Source organism: Ambystoma mexicanum, chromosome 2p (assembly GCF_040938575.1).
Source record: "Ambystoma mexicanum isolate Mex_15411 chromosome 2p, UKY_AmexF1_1, whole genome shotgun sequence".
Lineage (NCBI taxonomy): Eukaryota > Metazoa > Chordata > Amphibia > Caudata > Ambystomatidae > Ambystoma > Ambystoma mexicanum.
This window is the reverse complement of record NC_090923.1, coordinates 1281818862-1281836236: the sequence shown is the minus strand read 5'-3', so window position 1 is coordinate 1281836236 and position 17375 is coordinate 1281818862. Positions and strand designations below refer to the sequence as shown.

At 44.7% G+C, this 17375-nt stretch overlaps 1 protein-coding gene across 1 annotated transcript in view; it reads right to left on the bottom strand.

Annotated features, from left to right (window-relative positions):
• GSPT1 (G1 to S phase transition 1) overlaps positions 1-16598 on the bottom strand; it is a 647462-nt gene extending 630864 nt beyond the window's left edge. Inside the window, exon 1 of the mRNA XM_069645596.1 lies at positions 16170-16598. Coding sequence (XP_069501697.1) covers positions 16170-16362 — 193 coding nt within the window. The 5' untranslated portion in view covers positions 16363-16598. The remainder of the gene's footprint in view (positions 1-16169) is intronic.
• Between the last annotated feature and the right edge of the window lie 777 nt (positions 16599-17375).

Here is a 17375-nt window from a genome sequence, read left to right as displayed (position 1 = left end):
GTTGTACTATTTGAGAGGAAGGATTGGAGCTAGTTAGCAGCGTACAGCGAAAGTGTTCCGGCAGTGGACAGATGTTTGGTCGACGAGATCAAACGCTGCAGATAGGTCCAGCAGTAGAAGGATGGCCAAATGATCCTCTTTGGCTTCATCCATTTGGATTTTTAAATCCAAGAGGGCTGTTTCTGTACTGTACCCGAGTCTAAAGCCGGACTGTCGCAGGCAGAGAAGGTTGTTGTCTTTCAAATATTTTTGAATTCCTAGATAGGCTGCTCCATCTAGTATCTTTAGGAGGAATGGGAAAATTAAGAGAAAAGACACAGTCCTAGCTAACTAAACCTAACTTCATGGAAATATCCAGTCCACACATATATTAACATAATTGCATACAGCTGTGCAAGTGTGTTCAAGCACAGGAGGTGACCACAAATTCAATGTTTGTATCAAGGTTACACCACAAATGTAGCCTATTGTAGATACAAATTGAATTCAAAGAAAGTATTGTTGTCTTCCGGCTACTTCAGAAAGCACCAACTGGTTTCAACGTTTATCACGTTGGTGGGAACGTCTTCATCAGGGAATGAAAAGTTTTAACAGAGACCTAAAAAACATGAACACAATTACATGGGTGGGTCTGTAATTGGTAGGTTGGGTCTAGGCTGGGTTTTTTGAGGAGAGGCATGACCCATGCCTCTTTAAGGTTGGAGACTGAGCAGCTTCTAAAGGATGAATTAATCAAGGCAGTGGTGAAGGGTGTTAACTCTTCAGCTCCATCCTTGATAACTGGAGCTGGGCAAGTGTCACCCTGGCAATTTGAAGGTTTAAGCCCCATGATGATATTTTCCACTTCTTCAGTAGTGACAGGGGAAATGTAGAATTGGTGGCACGAGGGAGATTGTGAGACAGGCAGTTTGTGTGAATGGGCACTGTGAGCGAGGCTATTCTTTTTGGTCTTGATTTTGGCTTGTAATAAGGCTATTTTGTTTCATAAGGCTTTCTGAATATTAGTGCACCAGGCTTTGTCCTTAGTGCAGTCTTCTGTATGCGTAGCATTAGACGCCAGTTCCCTTAGAATAGAAAAGAGCTCTTTAGTACCAGATTTTGCGTTCTGAATTTTAGCGTTGTAGAGCTCTCTTTTGGTATTAGTAATGGCAGCTTTTTAAGTAGCTGCGGCAGTAGAGAACTTTACCTTATTCGGGATTCAAGGGGACTTTCTCCAGCAGGCTTCGGATGATCTTTTAGCGTTGCGTAGTGCTTTTAATTCGGCAGAGAACCATTTATTTAAATGGTGAACCGGTTAAGCCTTTCTTAATTTTAGTGGGGCAATTTTATTTAGGGCTTGTGCTATGGTGCCGTTGTACAGATCAACCAGAGAGGATGGGTCCATGTCTGAGCTATGGGGAAAATCACCGATGGGCTGTAGCAGAGGTAGTGTTGACTAGGGTCATGTTGCGTTTATTTCTGGACAGGGATTGTGGGGCAAAGGCAGTGTTTGCGTTAGTGTGGGCACTGTTCTGTATGGAGATGGTGATGCAGTGGTGGTCTGACCAGGCACAAGGCGCGTTGTCAAGGATTGTAATGGAGCAGTTAAGGTCAGCCAGTCAGTCCAGTGTTCTACCCTTGGTATGGGTAGGTTTGTTAATATGTTTTGAAGTTGAGCTGTGTGATGGCGTTTGGATCATTAGTCATGAAGACCTAGATTGAGATCTCCCAACATAATGATTTGTGAGCCTGGTTTAGTATTTTGGGTCAAAAGGTGGGTAATGTCTTCCTCAAAGGAGGAGATGGCCGCAAGGGGTAGATAGGTAAGGTGAAGTAGAAGGGTGCAGGTGGCTGAAAGTGGGAGTTTAACAGAAGTTCCGCTGAAGGGAGGCCTGCGTTCGGGAATTATCTAAGGTTCAAGTGTGATTTGGCTATGAAGGCCACTCCGCCACCTTTTTCAGTGCCTCAGTCTGTTCGGATGATTGTATAGTTATCTGGGATGGCTAGTGATAGGGTAGGTCCTGCCGCAGGGTGTAGCCAGGTTTCTGTTACGGGGAGGAAGTCCAATTGGTTAGTAGTAATGAGGTCAGCAATGTCAAGGGCGTGGGCGAGCAAGGAGAGTGCATTGGTAAGAGCTCCTTTGACAGTTGGGGTGGCAGTGTCTGGCGCTCCAGGTAGTGGAATAGAGTGATCAGGAGAGCAGGTTTTACTGCGAGAACGGATTATGGTCTGAGAATAGATCGCCCTGCTGGGGTCAAGTGGAGCAGGAGCTCTGTATGTCATTTTGTTGCAGGTGAGGCGAGAATCTAGTCTTGGGTTCCTCAAGCTGAATGGACACAGGGTCAGGGGTGTAGATGGGGAGGCAAAACGGACGATCCATTCGGCCGGGGAGATAGGACAGTTTGCATTGGCGATTGGGGCTGTGTGACGCAATCGTCAACAAAAACCTCATTACCGCGGCGGCACAAATACAGATCCTCTGAAGCGATCACCTCATCATCAGCCAATCAATCCAACAAACTACTGACTACCATGAAAAAAAATTGGAGGACCATCAAAAATGACTTCTTGGTAGAACTACTGCAAATCAACAAACCACCGGCAACTACAGTAGACGAACTGGACCTTGACAGAAAAACATAACTACTTCACAATTGGATCACCAAAACAAGACGAGATCTCCAACCCCCACTGCGTAAAAGAGCGACAGCAAAACGCTTTACCACGCTACTCACCACAATGAAAAGAGAAAACAGGATGCTTGAATTAGAATGGAGGGAAAAAAAACAGCAGGTGAAGAAATTACAATTCCAATGGCAAATCCACTCATACCAAAAGGAAATCCATAAGGCCAAAAAGAAATGCGACAACAGAATCACCAAAGCCACCAACACCACAAAAGAACTGTTTAAAATCATAAACGAAACCTCCATGGCTGCAACAACACAATTATACCTTCACTGAAACTATGCAAAGACCTTGCAGACCACTTCAAAAACGAAATCAGCACCATCCAACAGATCATACAAAGCAGACCAAGAAACTACAACATGCAACCCACCCAGCCATCCAAGGATCGCCATAACTAACTCTGAAGCCTCCCCCAAAGAATTCTCACGCTCTGAAATATATGTGTATGAGCGCGCTGCAAATACAATACCAATATCCTTATCAGCTGAGACATTCGTCAAATTGGCAAGCAAAAGCAACACAGCAGGCTCCCTCATGGCTCCATGTCTCTCAGGCATACAAAAAACAATCCTCAGACAAGGAACACCAATGGAATACTGCAGAAACCTTTTCAACACATCACTTTCAACATGGGAAATTGCTGAGATCATTCAAATTGGCATACATCAAGCCGCTTCTCAAGAACACAGCAGGAAACGTGGAGGACCTCTCCAACTACAGACATATCTCCAACATCCCTTAACCAGTGAAAATACTCGAAACATAGACTAACACAAGAATTTATAGAACATCACTAACTGCTGGACCAAGCACAAGTAGGCTTCAAACCGATGGGGAACAGAAACGGCACTGCTTTCAATCTGGGACGATCGAAAGGTGAATGCAGACTCAAACTAAAGCACAGCTCTAATACTTGTGGATCTCTCTGCAGCATTTGACAGCCAACCATGACCTCATCGGGAGATTGGAAGAAATAGTAATCACCGACCCAGCCCTAAAACGGATTAAATCCTTCCTAACAAACAGAACAGAAACCATATAGATCAAACCTTTCAAATCCACTACAAGGGAATCCACCTGCAGAATACTACAGGAATCCTCCTTCACCCCCATTGCTTTTTAAATTATACCCGATGCCACTAATCAAGCTCATCAAAAAACACGGCCTCACATGCTACAACACTGATGACACACAGATAGTCTACAAAATACAGGATACACAGCAAGGAAACAACACAGGAAGACTGCCTAAAAGAACTCTACAGCTGGATGAACACTAACAGTCTACAACTCAACCCAGGCAAAACAGATAATGATCATATCCAAAAGGCAGGGAACACAATAACTACATCCCATGGCCGACTGAACTGGGAACAGCACAGACTCTATCAATGATAGTAAAGAACCTGGGAGTTTTAATGGACAACGAACTAACACTTGAGTAACAAGTAAACGCTATAATCAAGAAAGGTTTCTTCCTCCTACGCGCAGTTAAAAGGATCCTGCTATTCCTCGTTCACCATCATCGCACTCATGTCCAGAGTAGTCTACGCCAACAGCCTATACCTAGAAATGCCAGAACGACTTAAAGAAACTTCAGCGCATCCAAAATGCTGCGGCCAGATTCCTGCTCAAATTACTACTAAGAACACATTACCCCAGCACAGAAATTGCTACACTGGCTACCAATAAAACAGCGATCAATTTCAAAACGATGTGCATAACGTACAGAACAATTCATAGAGCAGACTTCCTAAAAGAAAAAAGAACAGACCCCAACCGCCCATGTCCACATACACTTAGAACACTTAAGTAGGTAAGAATCCCTCAAGGGATGGTCAAGGTGGGGTAGTCCACCCTCCTCTAACCCAAACATCGCCAACCGACAGGGCGGGAAACACGACTGCATCAGCCAGATACACATACCACTATTGTAACGGAGGAAACTACCACTCCTCAACTTTACTGCCAACTAGGCAGACAAACTACAATACCAAACACACAGGATAATCATTGATGTTGAGAGTAGGAATCCAAAGTTAGAGGTACAAAGAAGAAGAGGGAAAAAAAAAAGCTACCCCAACATTTCAAGTTCTAAGCTTCTAGCCAAAGATAAGGCACCCGCCACTTCAATTCCACACATGCATATAGCACACTATTTCTTACTTGCCAAGAGTCCATTACCAATAGCCAACGGCAAGTGCAAATTTTGAACTATGTAATTAATCAGAGTTGTAGGCCAAAACATCTGGCAGGGTGATGTATAGTAGAGTGCTCAACTGTAGACAGTTGACACTAGGATTGATGCGACTGATCCAGGGTACAAAACGTGCACTGGTCACTAGCCATTAGCTAGCGATAACAAACACTTGGTGAGTAAGAAATGCTGTGCTGCCTGTATGTATAGTAATGAGGCAGCGGCGAGTGACTTTAAGGCGGTCTAGTAGCATGCAATTCGAAATGTTGCACCCTCGACTGATTTATATTACCCCAGCTCAACCTTTAAGACTGTGCAACATTGAAAATGGCACAGTCCTATGAAAAATTCATTCCAGCCGTCAGTCACCGACAGCAATCCACAGTGTTAACAACTTAACAGTCGCTCGATTGAAATTCTAAATCCTAGGTGCGTGCATGGAATTTAACACACTAAGGTCTGCCAAAGGGTCAGTAACCTGACATCAATTCAAATACATAATACAAGTAAAGCCCTATAAAAATATCAAATAACATAACATTTAAGTAGGTGTGGTTAGTAAAGATATAGAAAAAAAACAACCCTTCCTGCAGTAGGTGAACTTATCTATGGCCTCCGATTTGAGACAGTCCACGACAAAATGTGATTTGCAAACAAATCCCAGTATATGTCCCATGCAACAAATTAGAGATTCCTTCTACAATTAATCTGTAATGAGCTCTATAGACGGGATCATACAAAAATAAAGGATCAAAAATGTCAAAGCCCAAAATACCGGATTTCATGAGCCCCATTTTACCATAATTATGAGGGTGGCGAGTTAGGTTTATAACAAGAGGGAGGGGTATGGGGGTCTCCCTCCGCATAAATATGCAGTAAAAAACAAAATTAAAATAAAACAAAAAAAACAGTATTTTGGCCTTTGAATTTTTTTTTAATAATCACAGACAAATCGATCACCCCATAAACTTTAACCTGTTAGTCCTAGGTCGCTGAACAAGCAGTGGTCAGTCTGGAAACGAGGGTCAGAATACGGCTGTTAACAATCAGTCTCGCTTACGTTAAAAAGTGTGCTTCCTCCAAAAATAATGCCGTGATCCCTGTGCGCAATTCTGATTTTCCCTAAGATTGTTGATAAAAAAAGAAAGCGGTATTGTATACTATTCCAAAAATGTACATTTTATGTTCACCAAGTATGCAAATGTATGAAGAGGCTTATCCTTTTATTTCCTTTATACAGTGATGAAACTGAGATGGCAGTTGTGTCTAAAGAGGTCTAAGGCACGCACTGCATCAAGATGGCAGACTGCATTAGAGGAGTGATCACATGAAGAAAGAATATACAGTGTGCCATGTTAGAGGATGGGACTGGCAGTAACAACATTTTTCTCGGTGATGGAGCCCTTTAAAAGCTGGGAATACATGCATACAATATTGCAGTGTGCTAGACATGTGAAGGTTAGCAAGAGAAAGTTTAGAGAATGAAATAATTTGTCAGACGGATCAAACCATCACAAAGCAACTGCGGAGTGTTGCATCTCGTCTTTCGAGGATCGAAAGGGGACGTCGCCATGGGTGTGCCTGTAACACTAACCGAAACGTGACGTGTAGTGTACCCGAAATCCCTCACGCGTCGAGGTCCCTCTGATTGTATTTTTCTGCCGTGAGGGAGCCTTATTACGGCAAGTTATGCATATCTTCGATGCTTGTGAATCTGCTTAATATCACATGGTGTGCATTGACGAGCTAGCAGTACCCAGAGTTGGTGGTGGGATGTGAGAAGGAACAGTAGTGAAAAGAGGTTTTGGTACTGCTTGTCCCATCTGAGAATTAGACCTAGAGGGAGTGTCTAGGCAATAGTGTTTTGTAAAGGTGCGTACAGAACTCCAGGTTGCCGCTTTGCTAATGGATTCGAGAGGAACATTTGCAAGAGTGTGATGCAATTGTGTAGCAGAGTGTGATGCAATTGACAACGCACCATGAGATGGTCGATTTAGAGACAGGATCCCCTTCTCTACCAGCCGCCACTTAACGAAAAACTGCTTTGTCTGGCTTAATGGATTAGTTCTTTCCAGATAGTACATTACTGCCCTGCGCACATCTAGTGTGTGTAGGCGTCTTTCAGCCACGTTAGTGGGTTAGTGGGGTTCTGGAAGAATGTGGTAGTTCTATAGACTTGTTCACATGGAACTTAGGAATAAATGTAGGCGTTAATCCCCCTGCGTCAGTAGGGGAATTACCTCTTGCAGTGTTACCATACAAAACTTTTGGGGTTTGACAAACTTGTTCGCTGGGCACAAGTCTACCACAGGGCGCGTGATGAGATCATTTTTGGGTACCAGGAAGTACACTGAATAAATACACTTGTTTACCCATAGAACGGGGGCGACTTCGATTGTGCCCTTTTACTGCAGGATCTCGACCTCTTGCAGCAGGTTCTTGAGGTGCTCTGGTGACAGACGCCTGGATCTTGGAGGTCTGAATCGAGGTGGCTGGCTGAACTCGATGCAATAACCGTGGGTGACAGTCTTGAGCACCTACTGGTCTGTGGTAATCCCCTCCCATGCGTATAGAAATGATGTTATACGTCGGCCAACCGGGGGGGGGAGGGGTAGGGGAGGATGGGAGGCGACCCGGATCTGAGAGTCATTCCTGACTGGAGCTTGGGGAGCCTCTGGGGGTGGCATTGTGACCCTTTCCTTTCCCACAGTGTTGTCCTCTGGGTGGATATTGATTAGAGGTGGCAGCCCCTTGTCTGGAGGACCAGTTGTTACCCGAACCAAATTGGTTATGAAGGGAACGAGAATATGACTGCCCGCGAAACGAGCTGCGAGAATTCCCACTCTCTGTTGAAAGGGTCTGAGTGATTTGATTCAAAGTCTTTAACGTCTCATGCTCCTTCTTGGCCATTTCCAGCGCCTCATCAACAGCCTTGCCAAACAGGTTAGAGTCTTCAACCGGTTCGTTGATTAAAGACGCTTGTGTCTCTGGTAGCCAGGCATGGCTTTTCAAAAGGGTACCCTGGGCTAAAGTCCTCCCTTCTGTCTCAGCAGCATCTAATGTGTTCTTGAGGATATTATGGTTCACCTGTTTACCCTCCAATATAATTGTAAGCAAGCGAGAATGCACTGGTTCTGGGACTTCTTGTAGGCCCTCCTGCAGCAGGTTCCATTGGACATTAGAATAGCTGACCAACAGCGTGGTGTTGTTGGCTGTTCTGGTGGAATACGCTGCAACAGTAGCGATTCTTTTCCCAAGAGCATACCAATTTTTACACTCTTTGTCCGGCAGTGCCTCGTCTGTGGACAAGGGGACCCATGCCCCTTTACTTGTCGTGACCACAAGAGAATCTGGGGTGGCATGGCTCCGAATATACAGGGGGTCAGAAGAGGAGGGGCGAAAAAGCTGTGGATTAACAGCCCAGGTTTGAGAAGGTGTTAATAATGAAGGGGCGATCCGCCTTTTGATGGAATTAAGTAAAGGGATAGCCTGGCTGGCAGGGTGCTTCTCCTTTAAAATGTCTTCCACAAAATCTCAATCTAGCACCGCCTAATGCGTGTCTATCTAAAAGTGATCAGCTGGTTTCTTCAGAATAGCGTGAAACGCCATTTGGTCATCAACAGGTGATGCCTGGCGCAGAGGTGGGGAGGCGGCCGGATCCATACATCTACTATCAGGATCCGGGGTATGGGTAGGGGACAGCAAAGGTGGGTTATCCACTGGCTCTCATCCTCATAATCCTGTGCCTGATCCAAGGGATCTTGAAAAGGGTCATCGTCCTTTAAATAAGGGTCAAAGAAGTCTTCTTGATCAGTAAGGTCAGACAGCCTCATGAAATGGGCAGGACTTTTGGAATTTGGCCACTGTAGGTTAAAGGTCCTCTTCCCTAGGCCTCTTGGGAGTGAATCTCTTTGAAGTCCACAAACTTTTCCAGTCTCTGCATACAATCTTCAAATGTTTCCCTGGTCCATGGAGAGGAACCAGAGGGGTCTAGAGGGGGGAAAAGGACTCCTCCTGGGGATTTTCCTACCTAGGATGTCGACATTTATCCAGGAGAGTCCTAGATAAGGACTGGGGACTCTCAGAATAGCCCTTCCTGGCATTTAGACTCGTTTTTTGACCTGTCTGTTTGCTGTCCGCCAAAACAATCTTAGCAAGACTCTCGCGTATGTTCAGCGTTATCAGGAAGGGTTTGGACTGCAGCATTGTAGATTTCGACATAACCACAGCATTATCCGCCGGCACGCTCTCAGGAGGCGTCTCAACGGCCTTGTGAGTTTGGTGCCCTTACTTGTAGACTGCCCTGAGGCATGCCGCTGACGCAGATGCAGGGAGGGCTGCGGATCACGCGAATCAGCGGGTACCGTCGAGTAACCCGGCACGCCCGTTGACACCTTGGCCCGCTTCAACTGCCCCGCCGAGGCAGTACCGTGGGTCGTGTGTTAGTTCTTCACGGCATTGTGTGCGTCCATGTCGCCGGGGTGTACATTCCCCACAGCAGGACTCTCGTCGTGTCTGGTGGGGCCGGACATCGTGGAGTGCTCCAATGTGAGGTCAATGGCATCCATATCGGAGCCATGCCCGTTGCTTAGGTCCTCATCACTTTCGGCAGCTGCGAGGGAGCTCCCATCAGCCTGCGACATGGCGTAGGCCGCTGACCACTTCACCCGACGCGCCTTGATCATCTTAAGACGCAGGAGTTGGCAGTGTCAACAGGAGGCCTCATTTTGATTGAGGGGGAGACGCTTATTGCACCGCCGGTGCTGGTCTTTCCATGGAAATTTTCCCTTATAGTAAGGGCAAAATTGAAACAATGTCCTGTCCATAGCTCAGGTGTGTTAAAGCGACAGCAAAACCAAAAGGGCAAATAGAGGGGAGAAGGAAAGACATCCTTGCCAAAAAATAAACCCTAGACCCCACTCTCCCTACTGTAGAGGCCAGCCAGAAGGCCAGGCCATGTGGTCGGCAGTGCCAACCGTATCACTAGCTGTCGAATTCTGTTCTCGCTGTCTTAGGCGGTGGTTAGGAAGTAATCGTCGAAGAGGGGGGCGAATAACCTAGAAACAACCGGAGGTCAGGAATTATAACAATATTGCAATTAGGTAAGAGCTCTGCATAAGGCGACCAGCTAGCTGGGCAGAAAAAAACAATATGAGGGACCTCGACGCACGAGGGATTTTGGGTACCCTACACGTCACAGGGATAGTGTTATAGGCACGCACATGTCGACGTCCCCTTTCGATCCTTGAAAGACAAGGTGCAATATTCTGCAGTTACCACTAGATGTCGGACCATATGCACAGCATTTGATTCTAAGCCGATTCATAAGCATCAGAAAAAAGTATTACGTTGCTGTGCTTCCAAAATGGCAATGTAGCATTAGCAGGCCTTGCAAATTCAAAAAATAAATATTACGATAAAATCGCACTAGACCTGCAGGGCGAGCTCCCTACTTTACACAAGAGACGCACTCGCCCCAAGGCGACAACATATTTACCAGTGGTTTTTGTAAAATGGTGCCTGTCGCAATAAGCACACTTCATATTTGGTGCAATGCTGCCAAGCATGCACAGTGAAACTTGCATTTGCCATTTAATACAAAGTGTGTTCGCGGTAAATGGAAAATAGGTTTCCAACATCCCTGATTCAGATACATGCAATAAATCATCATCATCATGCGAAAACTACCAATGGTACTGAACGTTCAGCTGAACATACACCTGGTAAACCGCAAGAGCTTCATGGTCAACCATGAAATTGTCTAGTGTTCCCACTCAGACCCTGAACTTCGTATCTAATCATGTAATTAGAAGCTTCCACTGATGGCAGTAGAACAGTACACTGCTCTAGCCAAAGTCTGGGACGTACACAAGGTAACAACCCTGCAATAGACTTCAATTCTGGCAATTCCCTGCGACTCTTTTCAATGCGGGCGAATAAGCTGTGACGTTGCAAAAAGTTTGTCACAGGCAACATGTGTCCACAGGACAGACTCAATTGATATACCACGGTGCCAAATTATTTATTGATGTGCTTCCGACACAGAATTCTTCAACTCTTCCCCAGTACACAAGCCTTCACACTACTGGGTAACAAACCACCTTAAGCTTGAGCAGCATGCCTACTTACCAAATTCCAAATAGCATCTTAAGTCTATTCTCCATCAGCTAGACAGCGGGCCCACAAGCAATCCGCTCTTCTATTATCTTCAAAAGCACATCCAGAAAACCGCTGTTTGAGAGACTAGGGCTACTTCTTCTTGCAGTGAAATCATTGTTTACACTGAGGTGAGGAGTCTTCATAATGGGCACAACTATTTGAGGGCATCTTCCCGCTATGTGAATTGATGAAAAAGCCAATTGCATACTAAGGGGGAAAAAACGATACAAAACTAAAAATGCCTTCAAGTTTTTTTGTTTTTTTTTTACGTGAGACACAAGCACTTCAATCTCATACCAGACACTATTGCAAACTCTAGAATCATGTGCAGGTCTGTACTCCTTTCAGCGACACTGCAGTCACTGAACAGAAAACTTGGGTGTTGAGTGGTATAGTCAATGGAGGAAAGGCCTACAGAGCGATTGGAGATCGTGTCTCATTTGAACATGCACATCAAGTGTCTTCAATGGCAGGAGTAAAACATGTCAGTTGCAAGTTACTTATGCATAAAGGCACTTGCTCCCTCAGTTGTCCACATACAAAAAGCACAAAGTTTCTTACTTTCAAGAATCAATTATCGCTAGCCAACGGCAAGTGGAGGGTCCACATTTTTAGGTCTTCTAGATAGCCTTGTAAATGGGCCAAATGAAGGAGCAAAAATTCAAGCACAGCAGTCACAGCGAGGGTTGGCAGGGGAGGCATTAGGTCTGGTAAAATTCCTACACAAGACAAGCTTCCTGAAGAAAGGATCAGATTATAGATCCGCAAGGAGGCTGTTCGAGTGTCTGGTACCGTAATATGATAGGTTATTTATAACATACTTAATACCCATAGGTTTCTAAGGGCGGACCCGGGGATCGAACCTGTGTTGCTCCACGCCGTCTTGCTTCCAAGGTGAGCATGTGCCGCTGAGATATCCTCCAGAGACAAAGCTTACGGTGTGCATACTGGAGATGTGCTTCCAGGCAACTCAGTACTGAAGAATCAAAGAGGGAGAATTGATCCCCAGTGTACCATAATGTGTTGCCAGGTTGACCATTCTGTAACCTGGTCCTCGTGCCTTTGTCATTGTACCTGAAACAAATAATTTATGCTCAAGCGCCCAGATACCTCAGGGTTCGGTGCGCTCAACAAATAAACTAAACAAAACCATGTTCCTGTTCGAGATTGATTTCTTGCTACACGATGTTGGGTGGCTAGGACATGAATCTGAGGTTTTTGTGGACAGCATACAGCAATGCCAACAGTTTGGGCTTTTGTGCAAGCATGGGATTTTTTTGTCCACGCACGGGAAAGGCACTTACAAGGCACAGCCATAGTAGTCTTAACTGGCCACTGATGGTAGCAGCAACAAATGGTGCAAGTACCTGGGTATCTAACAGCAGTGCCTGGCAAATGCCTAATAGTTATACACAAGCCAAAACTGTTGGCGTGGACTATGCTTGTTTTTAACAGGACTTCAGTGAAGGGCACAGAGTTGCTTATTAATCGAGTGGCTGAAGGCAGACCTGGTGAGACATTTCTATTACACCTGCAGCCTGATTACAACTCCAATTAAGTAACCAACTCTCAGACTACTTTGAAAAACATTGGCCGGCACTTTGAGTGCAAAGTTTGATGTTAAGGCTTAATTAAAGCAGGCTCAGAGTTCCCATGAGGAGGTGTTAGGGAGGGCCAGGAACTGCGTGGGAATGCCCATAGGATTAGCATGGCCACGGGCAGTCAATGGGTGGGCAAATAACTAACTAAACAACACCTTCAAGTTTTGTGTCCCTCCTCATATGCCATTTCTCTCCATCTGTACTCTAATGCAATAGTTCTGCTTATAGGTGGCTGCGCCACCTAATAAGCCCAAACTAAAAATGACCCCACTTTACTTAATGCGGACACATTGGCCATTGCAAACTACATCATAATTTCAAACTTCCATTAATGCAAAAATATAGGAAAGATTGGTAGTCTGAAATATAATGCAAACAATATTTGTCAATCAACCTTTGCTCAACTGGGGATACATGAACTGCTCTAGACACTTGTAGACTCCTTCCCACAAGGACTTCTGGCTCTGGCAAACTCCCTAATAGGCCTACTGGCAAAGGTTGAGAGGAGTACCCCTGCCTCCTGGGCCGGGCCGGGTCTTTGATCCTGTCCACTGTGTTACTGAAACTACTTGTTTCCGGAGTGAAAGAACAATAGGAAGTGACTATAACGCTTACTGAATAGTCATGTCCAATTGAATTACTTGCCAAAATGTACCAACCTGTGTGCCCTACAAGAAATCGGAGACTGGCAAACTGACACCAACACAAAATGATGCATGCTACGATGGAATAATAGTGACCTAACCAAATGGCGGTCAAAATAAGCATTTTCTTGACACAGCTATTAGATACCTGGGTACTCGCACCATTTTGCAACTGCTACCATCAATGGCCAGTTGATAACACTATGGCAGTGCCTTTCCCATGCCTACCCAAAAGACCAAACTGTTGGCATTGCCAATGCTTGTGTATAATAAGAGTTTGTTTTAATTGTTTATGGCTTAATTGTATAAATGGTGCTGGTTATTGAAAGGATATTGTAAATGATCTACCAATTTCTCTTTTGGATTACTCCAGCAAAATATTTGGTGCTCTTTTCCTACAGAAACTACAGAAGTGGGCCTTATCGAAGGGTTGATTGGATACATGTCAGTCAGTGTTTATGGCAGCAATGAGTACCTCTCAGAATTGTTGCTTTATTCATTTGTTGCAAGTGCAGGCCCAACGAGAAGAGAAGGTCCTCTACTGTGCTTTCCTGGATATTAGGCAGACTTTTGACTGCGTAAACGGCCATGTTATGGGTCAAATTATCCAAGGTGGGCTGTCCACGAGGCATTGCGAGTATGCCGATTGCCATCCACTCTGTTAGATTGGACCAAAACAACCCATGGATTGCGCCAAGACTGTTTTGGCTCCCTTCTTAATTTGTACATTAGTGGCCTCGGGATGATCTCTAAAAAGATATCAAATAACCCCTCCCACCTACCCCCCAAGATTGGGTAAGCTACAATTTGATGTTTTGTTTGATCAAACCCCCATAGGTTTGCGGAGAGCCTTTGCAGCGGCAAATGCATATTTTTTTTTTAATCAAAAAGGACCTTGTATTTAATGTTATTAATCAAACATTTTAATGATAAATTATACAAAGCAATGGAAGACGAAATTTAATTGGTTTTTAAGAACATAAGCGTTTGGAAGGGGTCCCTAATTTTAAATACTTGGGTGTCGTCTCCGCCAGGAGTTCAATGCGCTCCGCATTTGAAAATATGCAGAGTAAAAATGAAGGCTAATGCTACCGAATTAAGGTTTTTTTTTTTACAACAAATGTGGCCGCTTTGTGGCCTCCCCTTTAGTGTAGTACTACCATCAAAAAACGGGCCCTCGTCTCCTTTATAGAGCAGAAACCAGTTTGCTGTCTATATCATGGGCTAAAGTGGAAGCGCTACTATGGAAGTGGGTCTTAAGTCTACCGCGTGGAACCTAGATATCAGTTTTGAGGCATGAGGTTGGCCTCATCTCTTTACATGCCCGAGTCGACTGGAAAAGGGTCCAATTGTGAAGAACGCTTTTACCTCCTAAGCATTGTGTTTTTCTGTCCTAAAAGGTAGAAATGAATCGGAATGTATGTGAAGTTTTGCGTGAATGGAAACATCAATGTATGGTAGTGTTAGATGGCTACAATATCTCTGAAGATGAATAGCCTGTCCACAATGGGTTAAAAAGAAAATATTTGAAATCGATTGGATCAATAACTGGGCTTCAGCAATGAACCATCATCTTTCATATAATTTGAAGAATGAAATTAAGGCTTTTAATTTGTTGCCTTTTTACCTACTAAACCATCCCTCGAGCCAGCACACACATGCGATGTTGCGCTTTAAATTGAATGTATTTCTAATTAAAGAAGTTCACGTTGCAAGGGAAACAATACCAAGGGATTCACGGCTTTACAGGTTCGGTGCCAAAGAATATGAAACGCGGCATCATTTGATAATTGTCTGTGTTGGCCTTCAATCTCGGCGTTGGGAATCATTTGCTAGGTTCGTTTTTAATTACTGAATTGTTTTGGGATTTTAAACAGTCATTATATTTATCTAGAAATGACGAGTCTAAAAATGTTGGACTTTATTTTAACCAAGTGAAGTGTTCAGTATTGGAATTCTCTTAATATGGTTTAAAGCGTGTGTATTAATGATGTAGTATTGAAAAGTATTTGCAACTAATATTTAAGAACATGCATTTCAGACAATGTTGTTCAACTTTATTATTCTTGATTTTAGTAAACGGTCTAGATTTCGGGATCAGTTCATTCGTATATAGGGCAAAACCTGTGTAAAATTAGTGTTACTTTTTTTATAGATTAGATGCGTTTTCTTTTTATAGTTGCATTTACATTATATTTTGCATTTATATATCACTAATGCCATTGCAAACATTCTGGGTTCAAACAAGACCCAAATCACACCTCCCTGACGAGGGAGGTCCAATGAGGCTGGAACTTCTCTGGGTTGCATGTATTCTCACGTAGAAGGGATGTGACCTAGCATTTTGGGCAAGATTTGCATATGGTCTTGGACATTATGTGATGGCATGGGAGACTTAAAAACGATGCCCAGAGACTCATCATTGGTTTCCGATTCAGAATGATAACGGGCTCAGACAAAACACACCTGATTTCAGTTGGAACGGGGAGGGTAATAACCATTGGCCGTGTCCCGACAGGGGCCACAACGGAGGCGGGCATCAAAGCCAAAATAGAGGCACACTCCCGCCCAGGGACCTTAAACTTTAGGCACGTGCAGTAACTAATTACGTACAATGTCAAACATGTGACCGCACAAGCTGAACACACAGTCTTAAAAGAACAATTCTTTAGAGTCCGCAGCCCAATCCGAGCTTCGATAGCATGTTTCACTGCCATCTATAGGCAACTAAGCGGCCACGTGTCTCCGATACACCACCCTTGCCTTTACCCGGTGGTTTCCTTATGAGAACCTCCCTGCACACTACCCACCTACCTCGGTTCTCTTGCCTTATAGTACAAAACCGGCCCCCATCCCGGCTACTCCCGCGTCCCCGAAACAGTCTTCAACTAGAATTACCCTGTGGGGCCGCTTCCTCCTCCTGCTCCTCCTCAGAACAAAAGCAGGGCACAAACTCTGCAGCGTGCACATTGGGTACGAACGGCCGGGCGTTCACGTTAAGCTTGAGTAGGGAGTTGCTGAGCTGGGCCTCGGCCAGGGCGTCGCTGTCCTCTTGCTCCCAGGAGTCGGGCGCCGTGTCGTTGGGATCCATTTCCGGGTGCGCGCCGCCCTTACTGCTGGTGTACTTGTCAGAAAAGAGCAGGGATCAGGAAGTGCCCGCAGCAGCACCAACAAGACTGGGCGGCGTGGTTGGCACCCGCGAACAGCAGCTCCAAACCCGACTCAGCACTCAGTCCAACGACTCCTTGTCCTCGTGTGTTGCCGCGACGTAGGCGACGCTGTCCTGCGCACATCAGCCGGCTACCAACCTTGTGTGCCATGGATTGTAGTTTACCCGACTTCCGGGACCAATGCTTGCAGACCGATCTCCGTTAATTAGTAAACTACATAAACCACGATCCCACGAACCAACACAGTACTCCTGTTTCACGACGCATGTCACTGTGTGTTTCTTGGGAAATGTAGTCTATTGGTTAGACTTCGGTGGCTAGACACAACGGAATGCTAGGCAGAAAGGACTATAGTTTCATTCAACAGCTGCAATCTGTAATATGTGGTCTTATTTGAAACGGTCATCTTGGTATAACATGTTTTCGTTTCTAAAGAAAACGTCGTTCGATTCTTTTAACATCTTTAAAACTGCTGACGCTAGTCCTAATTATACCTACATTATGATTTCATTTAAAAAACCTTTTTTTGTTAAAACATACATTTGTTTTCTTCAAGATGTATAGATACCAATTTCCCGCAGTAACAGGATTGTGCTAGTTGAAGCTTGGTCCTTCTCATTCTCTTTCCAATACTCCTTCTCGTGGCCTATGCAATATGTTTGTCCGTCTTCTTTGTCTGTATGACATGGTCTGTTCCGTCAGGGTTGCGCATTGGAGAATGTGGCAACCTGGAGCTTCTGTCGGTCAGCTGTTAGTTTGATGTCGGGACAAATAGTAAATATTACATCACAGCCGACCACTCGCTGCTTTAACAACGTATAACTAACCACAACTTACTTTATTTTGCGAGCTAGAACAATTTAGGCTTGGAGTTGCTGCCAGGGTTCCAGTTGCACTTAATGCCACGTCAATAATATAAGACTCTAATGAATGG